Source organism: Micropterus salmoides, unplaced genomic scaffold (assembly GCF_014851395.1).
Source record: "Micropterus salmoides isolate LMB-PRFRI ecotype aquatic unplaced genomic scaffold, ASM1485139v1 Ms_hic_scaffold_19, whole genome shotgun sequence".
Classification (NCBI taxonomy): Eukaryota; Metazoa; Chordata; class Actinopteri; order Centrarchiformes; family Centrarchidae; genus Micropterus; species Micropterus salmoides.
Window position 1 is genome coordinate 17,688,510 of NW_024041039.1, and position 18,197 is coordinate 17,706,706.

At 39.0% G+C, this 18,197-nt stretch overlaps 1 protein-coding gene across 3 annotated transcripts in view; it reads left to right on the plus strand.

Annotated features, from left to right (window-relative positions):
- The window catches only part of bahd1 (bromo adjacent homology domain containing 1), a 32,420-nt gene extending 18,841 nt beyond the window's left edge, over window positions 1-13,579 (plus strand). For all 3 annotated transcript variants that reach the window (XM_038728760.1, XM_038728759.1, XM_038728761.1), the window contains exons 3-7: window positions 6,763-7,172; window positions 7,328-7,487; window positions 7,601-7,680; window positions 9,192-9,283; window positions 9,558-13,579. In XM_038728760.1, the coding sequence (XP_038584688.1) occupies window positions 6,763-7,172; window positions 7,328-7,487; window positions 7,601-7,680; window positions 9,192-9,283; window positions 9,558-9,750 (935 nt within the window). In that variant the 3' untranslated portion in view covers window positions 9,751-13,579. The remainder of the gene's footprint in view (window positions 1-6,762; window positions 7,173-7,327; window positions 7,488-7,600; window positions 7,681-9,191; window positions 9,284-9,557) is intronic.
- Window positions 13,580-18,197: the final 4,618 nt, after the last annotated feature.

An 18,197-nucleotide genomic window follows, 5' to 3' on the forward strand; every position in this document is an offset into this window, starting at 1 on the left:
TCTTTCTCATATTATTAAAATTTTGTATTTCTTCTCCACCATAGCTCATAATAATAATTCATGCAATTCATGCATCACCAAATTTCATCATAACACAGGCCTGACCTACAAGAAAGAACAGTGTATGTTTAATCTAGCTAATATTGTGTTGGTCACACTATACACTTGATTTACTGCTTGTCAATTTTGAATAATACAGAAGGTAAAGAGCTTAAAAATTAATCGCATATTAAATCGCAATCGCAATATTGGTAAAAAAAAAAAATCAATTAGATTATTTTCCAAAATCGTTCAGCCCTACTGCAGTGGTGGCAGATTTATTAGCATCCTTAACTTAAAAGTTCAATGTGTAAGTTTTTGTGGCATCTAGAGGTGAGGGTTCCGAATTGCAATGGCTCAGTCCAGGGGCAGATCGACCATCGGGGCGTTTGGGAATATTCAAGAACGACCGGTCCATTTCAGGACTTTTTATTTTTCAGTTTCTAATGTTTTACTTATGATCCGTGACCGCACTGGCCAGCTGGTCAGCTGCAGCAAACGCTGTCTGTGAGTCTATCAGACTGGGCCAAACCACTACTTTCAATATTGAGGGGGTATACAAGTGGTCCCTCCCAACTTGGACTGATACTCGTTTTTGCAGATGCACGATTAGGAGGCTAATGCATTTATTATAAACTGAATTATTTATATATGCATTTCTGTGTAGGCATATACATTAGGCTATATATATTTATATTGCCTATATTATAAACAACAGTTTACAAACAAAGACAACATCCTTCTAAAAGCGAGGGATCTCTGTATGTTTATTAGCTGTTAAGGTCAGTGGAGGTAAATGCTCCGTATTTGTATAGCACCTTTCTAGTCTTTTCTTTTACACTACATCTGCATTCACCATTCACTGAGCCTAAGTGTTCAAACAGAAACTAACATTCACACACATTCATACACTGGCGGAACAACCACCAGGGGCAATTCGGGGTTCAGTATCTTGCCCAAGGATACTTCGACGAGCAGCCTGGAGGAGCCGGGGATTGAACCGCCGACCTTTCGAATAGCTGCCCTACGAGGTGGGTGATAAAGAGGGACAGGTTGATGATGAACCCAGTCATGTTGATGAGAAGGGAGAGAAGGAGGAGGAGGAGAAGGTCAGTGGAACCAGACAAAACAGTGACAGGTACAGGGGCAGTGTGCAGGGATGGGTAGGCAATCATATTATGCATAGATAGAATTAGAAAATGGGCTATTGTTAGTCATATTTATTACTGATGTTCATCTCGTGCATATGTAGCTGTACAATCAGTAAAAGCGTGGTGGCAAGCACAGGGGAAGCTGAGCCAGGGATATTAAGACCTAAAGATGAGAGATTTCATTTTTATGCACACACATACACACACTGCTCTATTTTATGGGAATGCATTGTAGTTTTTGAGTATATTTAAGTATTTTTGCACTCTGACTGACTCAGGCTTGCCTGACCTGGGGTCTCATTTATAAACGGTGTGTACCTACAAAACAGGGAAAAGTGCGTAGGCCACTTCCCAAGCAAAGGTTGTGATCTATAAAAAACAAACTTGACGGGAGAATGTGTAAGTAAACTCTGAACCATGCGTACGTACATAAAGAGGAGAAATGAGAAATAGCGACTCACATGGCAGAAGGATGAAACAATTTGAAATGAATAGGCCTACTATTGTGTAAAATAAATTGAAATATTACCTCTGCGTATTGCAGGCTTAAAGCCTTTCTGAATGAACAAACACCCGTTTGATTTATTTTACCTGAAGTGCGCAAAAAACACAATTTAAGATAATTTGCAGCGCACAAAAGATCCAGATTTAGGATAATAAACACAGAGATATCTGTTTCTACAAAAGAACGCCTCAAATATGTTGAACAGTTTAATCCAGAATCATATTAATTAATAGGTCTACATGCATGCAGTGCAATTTATTCTCATAAATAAAGTTAACAGGAGGACAAATTACATTTAAATTGATGCCGTTTTCAATGCGTCAGTCGAGCAAATATGAGTGCATAGTTTCATATAGCCTATTGTTATCAGATGTTCATTGCCTTTTCGAGCCAAACGCGCACCAGCGTGTGGATGTGATATGCTGCTTGTAAAAACACATTATGGAAATATAACACTATTTACAACAAGTCATAGTTTTTTTAACTCATCGGCAGCCTTGTTTAGTGAGTGGGCTGTTTGTATTGCCTAAATAAATGTTTAAAACCAAGCAAAATGCATTTGGTTTAATCTCTTTTCAAACGGGGGAAATCCAACTTAGTACCTGGGTCATCCCGTCCTGCGTGTGTGTCCCCCCTCCAACCAGTGACTTCACTACTCAAGAGGGATGCCGCTTTCTGCAGATCGGTTATAAAGGAGTGGAGCTCCAGTGCCCCCTTTCCTCCAGTGCACAAGCGCTGTGTGCATTTTTTACCCACCAACATGCATCAGCTTCACCAAAAGGAATGTCAGTGTCACACTGAGTTAAATTTCGATTTCGAATTTGCCTCCTTTTCTTCCTGCCGTCACTACGTATTAATATTAATTAAGGGCGTTTTGTTGACCATTTATAGGCAACTATGGGCTTTTGAAGGGTCGGACATAGAGCTCGCTCACATGTGCCACATTTCAAGTTGATTGTGATTTATAAAGGGAACTTGCTTACAACTGTGCGTTTCTGAATTTGTTTGGGCGTACGCCATTTTTCAGGCAAAGTGGGAAAATACAATTAAAATACAAACAGTACAATAAATTTAAATTGAAACGCTGAAAAGTAAATACCACTATACAAAGACATCAAAGATAAACGAACATTTAGGACTCCTACGCAGCCGTGAATAAGTAGGTCATAAGCTTTGATTTAAAAACCTCAATTGAACATGCCAGCCTAATATCTGCTGGAAGACTGTTCCAAAATGTTGGAGCAAAAAACGAAAAGGCTCGCTCACCAACCGTTTTTTTCCTAACCTTTGGTACAGTCAGAAGTCCTGTCCCGTGGAAGCGCAGCAACCGTGAAGCACATAAGAATTTAAAAGATCAGACAGATATAATGATGCAAGGCCACTCACTATTTTGTACGTTAACAACAAAACCTTAAAATCTGCTCTAACCTGAACAGGGAGCCAGAGCAGTGAGGCCAGCACAGAAGTTATATGCATGTATTTAGATGATCCAGTCAGAATACGTGGTGCAGCATTCTGGACCATCTGCAGACCTCGCAAACTTTTCTTAGGCAGCCCAGAGAACAGTACATTACAATAGTCCAGCCTAGATGTAACAAAGACATGAATAAGGGCATCAGCATCTTTAAGTGCCAATTGGACCTAATCTTTGTTATTCTTAGGAGATGAAAGAAGGCTACTTTTGTCACTTATATAATATGCAAATCAAATGAAAGTGATCGATCAAAAATGACCCCTAGATTCTCTCCTTGCAATGAATGACCAAATCATCAATGGACAGGGTAAAATTGTCATGCAAATTACCTAATCTACCTGGTCCAATAGCTATCATCTCAGGTTTTGTTGAGTTGAGTAGCAAGAAATTTGCTGCTAACCAGCTCCTCACAGCAGCCAAGCAAGTCAATAACTTAACCAAATCAGATGCAATAACTGGCATATGTAATTGTAAATCATCAGCATAGCAATGAAAAGCAATCCCAAAAGAACGAATGATCTGACCCAATGGTACGAAGTATAACAAAAACAGCAGAGGACCAAGGACAGAACCCTTTGGAACCCCGTGCTGAAGTGGTGAAGGGTCGGAAAATGTGTTATTATAAAATACACATTGAGATCTTTCTGAAAGGTAAGATCTCAACCACTTAAGCACCTGGTCAGAGATGGCGAAGTATTCTCGATTCTGTCCAAAAGAATACAGTGATCAACAGTATCAAAAGCCGCGCTAAGATCCAACAACAAAAGGACAGAGTCAGCAGCCAGTAACAGATCATTTACCACCTTTGTGAGTGCCATTTCAGTAGAATGTTTTGCTCGAAAAGCAGAATGCAGTGTCTCAAAAAGATTATTAGATGACAGATATTTTTAAAGCTGATTTGAGACCACTTTCTCAGACTTTAGATAAGAAGGCCAAATTAGAAATAGGTCCAACGAGTTTATATCCAGATTTGGTTTCTTCAATAATGGTTTAACCACTGCAGATTTGAAGCAAGCCAGAAAATCTCCTGTGGAGAGCATACAAATGACCTAATCTACCTGGTCCAATAGCTATCATCTCAGTGTGGAGAGCTAAAACATACAATCCTAATGTTGGCCATAGTTCTTTAACAACCCCGGCAGGCAAGGGATCCACAGAGCAAGTAGTTCCTCTTGCAGTCACAACAGTTTTAGTTAACACAGCCAAAGAAATCTGCTCAAAATCAGAGTGGCCCTGTCCTGTAGAAAATGGTCCTGTGATAGCGCAGTCTAATCCCCCAACATTTGACTGGGGTATCGTAGTTCGGATGTCCTCAACTCTCTCATAAAAATACATCATAAAATCATGTGCTGACAAATCTGTACTACTTACTGGCTGCTGACACTGTGTAAGTCTATCAACAGTGTCAAATAATAAAAGTCTAGGGTTATGCATATTATTCATAATCACATTAGAATAAAAAGCTGCCTTTGCAGTAGCCATCCTAGACTGATAGGTGGTCAGACTGTCATGCCATGCCCTATAATAAACTTCAAGCTTAGTATGGTGCCACTGACATTCAACTTTCCTGCAGCTCTTTCTGAGAGTCAGTAACTCCTCATTTAGCCAAGGTGTATGATTTTTTTGGAGGACACTTCCGTGTCTTAGCTGTAGCCACCCACTCCAACAAATCCCAGAGTGCACCATTAAAGTTGTCTATGAGACAATCCACCGAAATGGCTTGGCTAAAAACTCCATCACATCTGGTAGTTTCAAATTAAGGTAATTTAAAGCACCAGTGCTAATATATCGAGATAACCTTGTCTTCAGCACCATTTTCCCTGTACTAAATGAAGTAGGGATAGACATGTCAAATAATATCAGCGAGTGATCTGAAATTGGTAAAGCACTGATATTATTAACTGACACAGACAAACCATAGCTTAAAACTAAATCTAATGTATGTCCACGCTGATGTGTAGGTTCAGACACAAACTGTGTGAAACTAAAAGACTCAAAAAGTCTTTAACCAATGGCATCATCACAACAAATATGGATATTAAAATCACCAACAATTAAAATCCTCTCATACTGCAAATTAAATCTAGCTAAAAAGTCAGCAAACTCAGAAATAAAGTTATCATTGTACTTAGGTGGATGATAGATTTCAGCAATCAAAACAACAGAAGGTTTATTTATAGTAAAAAGCTGCGATTCAAAACTAGAATAAGGATCACAGTTTAAAATCTGTTTACATTTAAAAATGATGCAGGTGTCATCCTGAAGTTTCTTAAAGGTCTTCAGCATAATCTGATTCCCTTTATACAACAAAAACACTAACTGTATTAAAATAAGTCCAAAAAATATTTCTCTGCGCCCCCAAAGGGTGCTTGTATAAAGGGCCTCTCCGTCTCAAAAGTCCCGGGCAGAATTTCAGTCCCAATACACCCCTGGTTCAAATTTCAATTCTCTTCATCTAATAAACCAGACAACTACTACTACTACTGAGGACCGGCCCGTGGAATAGGCAACAGGTAGTTGCCTAGAGCGCAAAATGTCACGAGGATGCCGCAAGACAAAGTTTTCGACTCAAATGCGCAAATCCCAGCTAATGCACCTGATGAACAGCCCACCTCGCGCTGAGAGTGGCTGTGAGTCGCAGGCAGACAGAGCGGTAACCTAGCTGGTAGTTTTGCAATATAAAAATGTAATCGCTGAGGCCCAAACTTGCTCTGTTTGGGACTGTGAGCTGCACTTTGTCAGAGGTGCTAAAAGTTTATGTGGATTTGTGGTGAGAGACCTGCTTGTCTCATCCAGTTCTGTGTCTGTAAGTCTGTTTGACAGCTAAGCAATAACGCAGGCTAATGCAATGCAGAGTATAAGTGTTGTACTTGAACTTGTGGTAATGTTATGCTACATTTTGCCATTTACAAGTATAGTAAAATCACCACTTTTGGATACTTGGCCACTGTTCAGTAAACATTACATAGTTTTGCTTTAAGTAAAAGTTGCAAAACCAAGGCTCCATTACAAAAAAAATCCTTTCTAATGTTACGTAATTATTATTTTATTATTAGATACGTATGTCCATGTATGTATCTAATAATAATATTTAACCTATGTTTGCTAATGGTTCAGTTGGCTAACAGTAAACCAAGTAGCTTGATGCCTAACGTTGATGTATTCTCCGTGGAGGACATGAAGGGTGCTAATGAAGTTTGGATCGAGGGTGCTGAGAGACCACTCTGAAATAAATTGATCAGTAATTCATCTTTGATGTTATCACCACAGCTGTGTCAAGGGAGTGTGCACAACCTGTTATTACATACTGTTGGTGTTTTTCACTCAGCTTTATGGGTATGTCTATTGTGTATCTTGTGTCGGTGTGTGTGAGGGCCAGCTCTGTTAAAGACTATAATTGACCTTAATAGAGGCTCTTGTTAGTTTTTTTTCTGCTGCATCAGCAGAACTAATAATAACTGAGTGTTGTTCGTGTCTTATTTTGCAACCTTGTTAAAGGTTGCTGATCACTTTAGCTGCTCCTCAAAGGACTGTGTACATGTTTCACACTGTCACTCAACTTCATTATCTTGCCTTTTCTTTTCCTCCCTCAGATGACTACCCATCAACCCTCAATGACCATCACAGTCCCTCCTCCATCCCCATCTGTCCCAGCCCCAGAATCCTCACTGGCTGCCCCATTCCCACTGTGCCTCCAGCGGGCCAATCAGTGCCCCACATTCAGACTCCGCTGTCTGACCCCAGCCAACCGCAGGCTCCGCTGCAGGTGGCGAAGGAGTGTCCGCAGAGTGCCAAGTCGCCCAGCGGGTCGAGGTCTGGCGCACGCGGCACCGGCAGCATCAGCGTGGCTGTCTGCCCTCGCAACAGGGACAAGAAACAGAAGCTTGGCTCTGCCAGCGTCGGAGCGCGAACGGTTGCCAAGCAGCCGAAGAACGGCCGCCAAAAAACCACCAACGGCTGGCAGCCAGTTGGCCTGCCCTTTCAGAAGGAGGTTTTCTCAGTGGTACGTAGAGAAAGTCATGCTGGTGCTTAGTGACGCAGCCATGTTGGTGCCTTGTAATTAAGTATGGTGTAATTTAACTTAACTGACGATTTATCATATTAAGGCTAATTCAGAGTTTCATCCAAGTCAGTATTTCGTGCTGCCTGTGTTCTCAGGGAGAGGAGGCTCTGGTGCTGAGGAAGTGTTTCGAGGGAGTCCAGAGGGACGGGGAGGTGATTCGGGTCAGAGACACTGTTCTGCTGAAATCTGGACCTAGGAAGAAGTCTCTGCCTTATGTGGCCAAGATCTCATCTCTGTGGGAAGAGCCAGAGTCAGGTAGGACACATATTGTACACCGTGTGTACTTAAGAATCTGAATTAATGCCGAAATAACTGGCTCAAGAACTGAAGTAAACGTGTGTGGCGGGGCTTTGTTGTTTTTTCTTCAGGAGAGCTGATGATGAGTTTGTTTTGGTACTACCGTCCAGAACACACACAAGGGGGACGCAACCCCAGTTTACATTGTGAGGTGAGAAGCCAACTCTTTTACACCACGCTCATGGAAAATACTGGTTTCCGAGTTGTCAGCAGGTGTGTCATATTTATCATAGTCGAGGACACCTGAAACATAGCTCCAGTTAACCATGTGCAAATAGTTTCTAAATCAGTGTGCAAGGTATATTAAACTTCACGTAAGCATGGCTAGAATATTTATTTATGCTTCATGCCACATTAGTCTCTTAGGTGAAAATGAACCATCAGAAAACTGGCAGACAATGTGAATGATGAGGCTGCTAATACTCTATATTTCTCTTTTTGCCTACGAATCTCCACAAAAAGACAGAAACCAACAATAAATTCATCCCACTAACTTGTGTCTGTGTGTTCAAAGCCTGGTATGGCTCATTCCTCTGTGTCATTAAACTCCATTGTTGTCCAAAAACTATTAAAAACACAACAAAGAGCCACACGGCAGGTCTGGTTGACAAGTCCCTTCATTATCATAAACATGGCCCCTGTAGTCTATTTTGAGTCAGTCCCACACAGACACGGTGCTGTTGCCTTAGTACTCTCTGCTAGCTCCAAATACGTATTCATCCACAGCTGAAAGTAGTCCCCCCAAAATGTACTATTTATTCTATTTATCAATAAAAGTTCCCAGCTTCCTTAATTATTTATCTCTTTTTACAAATGGAAAGTACTGAGACTTTGTTGGTTTAGGACTTTTTATGAGATTTGTTGACAACAAGAAACCAACATTATCCTTTAAACACTGTCCCTTTTCTGTTGGTAAGTGTCCATGGTGTAAGCCCTGTCAGACAGTCCATGGTGCCACAATATAAGGAAATAATAGTCATGAAGGGGTGTTCTTCTTCTTTTTTGAGGATTAGTTTTCAGCAGACCTAATGTAACACACTTATGTTTCTAGCAATTATTCTTGAGCCTCTTCCCTTTTAGTTATGCTTTTTGTTCCTATTTGTACAGTAAGAGCCTGCGTGATAATGAAAACATTTCCTTTCAAATGGAGACTGCTGAGATTTTGTGCTTAACTGACTAACTGAAAATACGTTTCAAAGAGAGGAGAGTAAATGAACAAACACACATACACGGGCAGACACACGTGTTGAGCAGCAGCTTCTGTTGCGCTAGCTTCGTGTTGTCAGTAATCTCCCAGAGGAACAAGTTGCACTTTATTAAATCTCCAGAAACAATAAACGACATGAAGTCTATCATTTGTCAGCTGCGCTAACAAACAACAAACACATCATGGCAACAGTTTGAGAACAGTAGCAGGGCTTTGGCTCAGAGGAAGAAAGCAAAACATCTTTCTCTTGTGAATCTGTCTTTACATCGTGAAGTGAAGGTGAGGCACAAGTGCTCGTGTACAATGAAGTAGACAGATGTTGTCATTTGAAGTCACTGTGTATGTGTGCAGACTGTGACGGCTTAAAAGGATCAAATGTTTGCTTTTGAGTCTTGATGGTTGATGGAGTTTTTTTGTTTGGACACTTGACTAAAACACAACTTTCTTTTCTCCAGAATGAGATATTTGCGTCTCGTCACCAGGATGTGAACAGTGTGGCCTGTATTGAAGACAAATGCTATGTCCTAACATTGGCACAGTATTGCCGGTAAGAAAGGAAACCTTTTTTTTTTTTTACATTTTGTGGTGGCTTTAGCTTATTTCCTTGAAGTATATTTCTTGGAAGGAACTTACTTCTTTTGAAATATTACATGCACCTGCTCAGAATTCTACAGTTCTCTTGTTTGAAGCCTTAAAGCCTTTTTATATCCACTGGATTAACTAAAAAATGTGTGATGTTTAACATAAAAAGCAGGTAGGTTTTCTCAGTTCTCAAACAGTTTGAAGGTGATTGAGTTTGATGTCCTGTGTGCTTTTTCCAGATTTTGTGCCTTGGTAAAACGGCGTAGGGAAGGCGTTTGCGACAATGCCGCCTCCCTCGTGGTGCCACCCGTTGTTGGCAATGCCATGCCCACCCACCACTGTGTGCCCGATGACGTTGACCCAGAGCTGGTGTTTTTCTGTCGACACGTCTATGACTTCCGCTACGGACGCCTCCTCAAGAACCTGCAGTAGCATCTGACGGGGCATGACACTTAATGCTATTGGACGTGAGATAATGTTACTCATCTTCCACAACTTTAGCTGCATACAGTACCTACATGCTGACTGTGTGAGAGGAAAGTTTTGGATGAAGGATTCATGAGCTAATTTTGTTTTGAAATCCCTTGTGCATTTTTTACATGCCATGCATTTATTTAGTAAGGGTAGTGGTCTGACATATTGTGTAAGAGTTAATATGGCATGGCTCTCTGATGTCATAGCAGCTGTGGGAAGAACCTGGAACGTACTCTGCTGTAGAAAACGCTACTGTAGCTCTTAGTAATGTGACATTCGAAATCTATGAAGAAAGGCTGAAGTTACATGAGAATTGCTGTCTGCCTGACAAATATCAGACACACCATGTGTCTCAATGATAAACTATAGCTCAAGGAAATCTGAGGCTTATTGTGCCGCATCAGTCCTTGAGAAGACACAAGAAACAAAGAGATTTCTGAGTGGCTGAAGATTTAGTCACACTTTTCATTTCTCTGTAAGGCACTGTATACAGACGATTTACAGAAAACGTAAACATCTGTGTTCAAGATGTTTTAAGGAATAGTTAGATATTTTGGGAAATGTGCTTTTTCGTTTTCTTGCCAAAAGGTAGATGTGAAAATTGAAACACTCTTCTCTTCAGTATGTATGAAGCTGTTATCAGCAGCCTGTTTGCTTAGCTTAGCCTTAGCTTAGCTTAGCTTAGCTTAGTTTAGCATAAATACTGGAAACAGTGGGATGGGGTGCTTGTTTTTTCCCTAGCCTAGCTGTTTGCTTTGGACAGAGCCAGGCTAGATGTTTTGCTTTGTCCAGTCTTTATGCCTAGCTAAGTTATCTTGCTGCCGGCTCCAGCTACATATTTACTGGATGGAAATGAGAGTGGTATCGATATTTTCTTCTAAATCTTGGCAAGAAAGCATAAACAATTCTATTATATAACATTTGCATTATCATGTAATTGTGATTGACCTGTAGGTAAATGGCAACATCTCTCGTAAATTTCGGAGAGAATTGTAGGTTTTATGTCATATCTGTAACTGAAGTTCACCTCAGTGGTGATTTTTCACAATGTAGTACAGAACTGCACTCTACAAAGAAAGCACAGTTCAATTTATTTGATTCGCAGTGTGAAGCTGTCCAACGAGCCGAGCATTGAGGGCATTTATATTATGCCAATGCAGAGGAATATTTTACTTTCTCAAAGCTGTTTGCCACAGGTGTGATTTGACTCCGGTGTCAGCTAACTGTATATTTGCATTTATATATCTGGATGAGTGTCTGTTAATGGCAGATGGCTTCAGTTAGTCACCTATATTCTTGTTTGTTCACCGATGAGATGGTGAGTAATGTATTCATTGTAGCATTTAGATCTGTGATGATGATTCATTCCTATGTTCGAGAGAAGATATGTATTTATTTCTGTACTGAGAAAATATAATTTATTTTCAAAAGATAATTTTAAAGAATAGAGTTTTAGATGAGTGGCTTTCATTCCTCATTAGAAGGGAGGTTGAAGTTGTCTCTCCTCCTTAGCTGCACTGTCTAAGATGAAAAGTGTGTGAGTCATTTGCAATAGTATTTCTGTGACTGATTGAGCTTGCTTGCCCAATACAAACCTATTAAATGTTGTGTTGAGATGTTGAAATCCTCCATGCAGATTTGAGGACACATATGGAGTTACAGTCAGATACAGTTTGAAGGACACCTGCTAACATGTGACCAGAGATGCTTAACCTGCAGGACCAAAACGTACCTTGGCCTCTCCCAGCTTCCTGTCATTCTCCTGTCATCTCTCCTATGACGATAAAGCTTTGCCTCTTCACCTTTAAATGCCGAATGCTATGCTGATTTAAACTTACCTTGCCATTAGCCTGTGCCCTTGATCTTGCTGCCTTAGTGAACATTCCCAGCCTTTAATTTAGAAATGTGTACCGATATCAGCCTGGGGTAATGAAGCTTTTTAGTGTGCTGATCTTGATTCCTTGATAGATGCTTGAGATGCATCACAGGTCCACCTCATTCATGTGACCCTATGTAATCTGAAAGGCAAAACTGATCCTTGATCAACATTTTTATTTCAACAAAATGCTGCTCAAGTTTGATTCAAATTCAAAGTGACCTTCAGTATCAAACACCCAACACCCAACATTTTGGGAAATATGCTTATTCAATTTCTTGTCTAGAGTTAAACGAGAAGAACGATACCGCTCTCATGAAGCTACAGCTAACACCCGATTAGCCTAGCTTAGCATAACGACTGCAAAGGGAAACACCTAGCCTGGTTTTGTTGGAAAAGGCAACACACTTCTGCTACCAGCACCTCTAAAACTCACTTATTAACATGTCGGGGGGGGGGGGGGATCATGTACAAAAGGACAATTTGCTGATAGCTGTTTCTCCCTGTTTTAATTTGTTATGCTAAGCTAGCTGTCTGTAGGCTGTAGTTTCACGTTTAGCATACAGACATGAGTGTGGTATTTTCTCAACTCTTGACAAGAAAGCGATAAGTGTATTTCCCATAAATATTGAACTATTGCTTAAAGTTTGTACTTCTTGATGAACAGCGGCTGAAGTGAGATGGGTATTTGTCAGTTGCAATGAATTTCACTCCTTAAAGGTTTTCATGGTGGACAAAAAGTCAATCAAAATGTCCACAGAAACCCCTTCTTTATGATAGTCCACCTCTCAGCTGTCCAACTGTATGCTCATTATGTTCCAAACAATCACATTTTGCCAAAATACATCTTAAGACAGAGCTGCCTGCCTGGCAGAGCTTCACAGAGGTTGATAGTCACTATTTGAATCCCTTGTATCCAACATTTTTTAAGCTGACCACAAGCGCTGTAGTACATGAAGGAGGGAACTACAAACTACATACAGCCACCTTACAAGCACAGGGGGTGAGAATGTGATAGTCAAAAGATAGATTGTGTGTGGAGTAGCACTTGAAAATGCCCACATCCTGCCTACTTCTGCTTTGCTCCCTGTACAAAGGGTGGCGTTAATTTTGTAATTTACAAAAATAGAATTCACTATAAATTAATTCATGTATTAATATATGACTTTAAAACAAGCCTCAGATTAATATTTTCATATTGTTTATTCAGGACTAGACCCTCCCATTTCAATCTGTCTTGCTCAGTAAACCAAAGGTTATCAGTCTATGTTTCAAAACTTTTCCACTGACTGAAACATTTCATTGAATATTGAAGTATTGTGTATGTACAGCAGTAAAGCCCACACAGCACAATACAACAAGCAGAATTGGGTAAACTACATTTGGTCTGATTTGGTTCTGCAATTTAATATCCCCCCGGGTATTCTGTATTAGAGTTAGAAACCACACACAGTACATATCATGGCCTTAGGAATCACTCAGCAAACTAATTATGTTTAATCAAGATATGTGATACTTATGTCTTAATTGGTCCTCTGTGCCTGTTCCCATTAACCCATATATTATCCAAGAGAGGAGGATGAGCAGTTACTGGTGTTTTTACCCACCTTCCAAATGCCTTTCATTTTTGTCAGATGACGCTGGTCTTATCTTGAATCACCACAAAGAAATGTTTGCACCAAAAAGAGAGAGGGGGGAAGGTGTTGACACATGTATTTGATTTCATCCCCAGCTGTAAAAAAAACCTAACCTTTGGTTCTTCTGATGTGAATTTATGTTCATATTATTTGCATGGTGTTTGGAAATATCTTGGATATATTAACCACAGCACAGATTATTTGTATGGTTTCAAATGGACCTCTGTAATATAAGAAAAATATTTAATTGTAATAAATAATATATGAGTTTGAACATGTGTTTGGGAGATTGTATGGCTTATGTCTATTTTAATTTAATATAAATACTATTTCCTGGTTGAGAGCTGTAGTAATAGTTGTTGCCCACATGGTGGCTCAGTCAGTCAATATTTTTTTTATGTGAGTTTGTCAAATAGTTATGTGCACAGTGATCAAAAACCAATATTAATATTGATGTGTCAAATATTGTATGGAAGAAATTAATATTTGAGGCAGCAAGCTATACTCACATTGCAAACTTCAGGTTTGTCAAGCTGTGGTTATCATTGAATCAATTCAATCAATACATTCTCACAACATCTAGCTCTCAACTCTTCATCAGTCAGCCACATGATTATTGTCTGTTTCTTTATGGAGAATTTAATTAGAATTAATTAGAAATCCTGTACTGACAGTGACTCCTTGTGTTGCCTTTGTTTTAGAAAGTTTAACAATGTCAGCAATGACAGGAAAGTCTTACTTGTTTATTTGAATTTCAGGAATATCGCTTACTTGCATTTAAATAAATGCAAAGAAAAACAGCATTCTATCTATATAAATCAATGTCACTGTTTTCTTTTCATTGCCTCTAGCCTTTCCCTTTTGTCTACTTTTGTAATTCATTCATCTCTTTCTGATTAATATCCCATTTATCTGTTGCGCTGCCTAGATCATGACAGGAAAAACAAGAGTGTTAGCATCTTGAAAGCAGACATGAGGAGACATAAATCATCTAACTTCAATAATCAGGTCTCTGATGAATATGTATGAGGCTTCTGCCATTCCTCAGCACTACTCTTGTAATCACATTATGAGGTTTTAAATAGCAGGAGCAGGTAAATCATTTGCATCTGTAACAGCGAGCATGTGTGGGATAAGAGTCTGACAGTTCAGTTGCTTATTTACAGTAGTGTGTCTGTGTGTCTGTATGCTCAATGATTGTGCAGTATGAGTGTGTGTTATTTTTGACTTTGGTACCATATCTCTACTGAATGTCCTGGTCCTGTTTTCTGCAGTGACATCTGGTACAGGATTTACTTTTTATTCAATGATTCTGGACCAGGGGCGCTTGCAACCCAGGGGGTATTTCTGCAGTTGTGTGTGTGCATTGTGGAGTAGCTCAGCTCATATAAAAGACTAAAAACTACACTTTGAGCTACAATATGCTCGCAAGTAGATAGTACACACCTTTTTCTACAACAACCTGAGTCAGTTAGATTGAACATCGAACACCACATGTTGGTGGAATTGGCTCTATATAAATAAAATTGTCTTTGACAGTGCATGAAACAGTTAGCAAGCAAGCAGAGCAGATTAAATATTTTAAGAAAGTACTTAAGTTAAAAGTAATAGCCTAAACAGTTGAAATTGTTAGCTAAAAATAATTTAAAAACAGCTGAAATAGTTTGCTAAAGGTTTGGATAAACTGTGGAAATTGTTTGCTAAAAGTATGAATGGAATAATTAAATAAACATAATGGATAAACAGTTGAAATTTGATGGATAAACTGTTGAAATTTAATGGATTGAAGAATTGAAATTGTTAGCAAGAAGAACTGGATAAACAGTTGAAATTTTTTGCAAAAAGAAATCTAGAAACAGTTGAAATTGTTAGTGAAAAGTAATGGATAAACAATTGAACTTTGATGGATAAAGTGTTGAAATTTAATGGACACAGTTCAAACTATTACCAAAAAAATTATGGATAAAGTGTTCAAATTTAATGGATGAAGATTTTATCTCAAAGTAATTAGCAGTTTAAATAAGCTTTAAGTAATAGATAAACAGCTGAAATAGTAATGAAAGGTTGATATATCAATGCTTCTACTGATAGTAGAACAATAGGTAATCAATTGTATGCCAAAAATATAAACTGAGATCACAATAGGAATAAGATGGTGAAGGGTACATGAGCTAATCTGATAGAGCTATGGGGGTCGGTCACACAAAAAAGATTAGAAACCAATGTTTTGACCAGGCAGTTGTGACCAATTAAATCAATAACCATTTACTGTTATTTCAGCATACAATTTTTTATTTAAGTAGGAAAACTGCATCCTCTACAAAAAAAGTAAGTAATGTAAGTGTTCCGTATAGCGCCTTTCTAGTCTTTTCAACCACTCAAACCCCTTTTTACACTACATCACAGTCACACTGATCCGAAGTGCTTGAACAGAAACTAATATTCATACACTGGTGGAACAGCCACCAGGGGCAATTCAGGGTTCAGTATCTTGCCCAAAGACACTTCAACATGAAGCCTGGAAGAGCCAGGCATTAAACTGCCAACCTTCCGATTAACGGGCAACCAGCTCAACCTCCTGAGCCACAGCCACCCGGATTTTGTCACATCTCAGAACTGTCTGAACAGTTGAAGAAATGGCTCAAATGGGATTAATTTTATGCCATGTTGTGCTAGCCACATAAATTGTGCTGAGAGCAGGTTTATTTCAGTAGATGTCCTGAGGTGCTTAAATTATACACCTGCAAGGCTTTTGTAGGACTGACTCATTCCAATTTGCACCACTCTCCTGCTGCATTTTCTTACATTTTCTTTCCTATGGCTGTTCACACAGTTGATGCAGTTTATTGAATCACAGGCAAGGTGGCTTTACCTTAAGGACATTTTCAGATTATTATGGCAACTGCTGTTTTTTCTGCACAAAAATGTATGTTGGGACAATCAAAAATGTCCCAACACATTCTGCTTGTTATGTTGTAAGAAATATAAGTATTTTTTTCTGTCTTACATAACAGCCAGAACTGAATGCTTTAATCTGAACACAGATATTTCTTTTTCCTGCTGCTCTTTTAGTCTGTGCAAAATCCTCTCCACATGGAAGCAGAGAAAAGCTGTTACTTATCTGACATTCAAGATTTTCATGCTGCATTAAAACTCTCACTAATTATTTAGATTTTTTCATAAACTGTATGCCTAGAGTGCACCCTCCAGGTAAAGATGTGACTCCATGGTAGGTGTCTTAAGAGCCTTGTTAGAGGCTTGTTAGAGAAAAAAAAATACTATAATAGCAAGTGAAAGGCTGTAAATTGCTTTCTTCATCTCAAAATGCCCTGCAAGATTATTCCAGAATTGTCTCATTTGACGCTTGCTGTTTTTTTGAATAATCATACAATATAGTAGACATCATAAGAAGTGATTTGTATTTTTTTTGTTTCATTGGTTTCATAATGCCACTGAGTTTTTCTGCTGAACAGTAAACACATGCATAGAGAGGTAACAGTCCAACAGCCTGAGGTTAAAAGTTCACCATTATCTCTCATGAATTTGTACACATCACACAATCAAACATGAGGATAGCAGGATACATAAATAGAAGTGTGATTTGGGTACAATCAGAATCACATTTAGAATCAGAAGAAACATATTAAATAGAAAATATAAATAAAAATAAAGCAAGCACTGCAACTCAAAAAGCATACATATAAAATTGAAAATGAGAACAAAATAAGTTAATAAATTGCAAGTGCATGCTCCCATTAAGGTGTCAACAGCTGCACTTCCCTCACATCTTCTGTGAACTCATATATTCAGACTGCAGCTCATCGCCACTTCTACTGCCTGCACTTGACAATCAATCATCTCCCACCCATCAGCTGCTAAAACGTGTACTTTTTCTCTGTAAATTGGTCTAAAAAGGAGTTCTGGGTGTCTGAAATCTAAGCAGCCCTTTCCTGTCAGATCAAGAAAATGAGCTGTAGCCTAAAATTTGAAGTATTAGATGCCTTTTGCTTTTAGAAAAAAAAATCTTATTTAATACCACTTAGGTTGAAGATTGTTAGCTAAAAGTAATGGATAATTACACATTAATGGCTTTAGCTAACAGACACACTCATAAACATTACGAATGGCTTTCAGTGGGTGGGTTACGGGGGGGGGGCTCTGGAGCACCAGTGTCTTATCGTCATGATTATAAAAAAGACGGTTTCAAAATAAGTTAGCTATCTTTAGAATTAACTGTTAAATAACATCAATTTAGGTAATGAGTAACCTTGGTGTCATAACTCCACATGGGTTTGCTCAATGTGTGGGATAATTATTTATATAGCATTAACATCCATAGAATATAAGCCATGTGGAGCTGCATTCATGCTCATGAAAGAGGAACATACAGAAGAATGACATACTCACGTTAATTACAACTTTTTATAACTTGATAACTCTCCAATGGCTGGGGGTCATGGCAACTTCAGGACTAACAAACGAGGTGACAGGTCAGAAAATGCTGAGAAACCCTGCAATGGTGTATTACTCACCAGACTGCTAATTTTCACCACTTGTTTTCAGGTACATGTGAGTCATCTTTCAGTCGAGCTGCTCTGAGCTGTTGGTCGTCAAAACCACAATCAGTAATACTAGTGATAAAACCCAGCAGCAACATTATATGTAAAAATGTGCATATAGTGGGTTAGCAAAATTTGAAAAATGCACCTATGTATGCACCTATTTTTAAACGTAGTATAAAGTATTTGTATGTTGCAAATTCTGCCTATTTCACTGTGTGACGTTCAACTTAACTGTCATTATTTGCATTTAGTTGGCACAAAGGTCTAAAGCTTTGTGCCAACTCTTTGTTTGTATATATGTTCACTCACTCCACTGTTTTACATGTACTA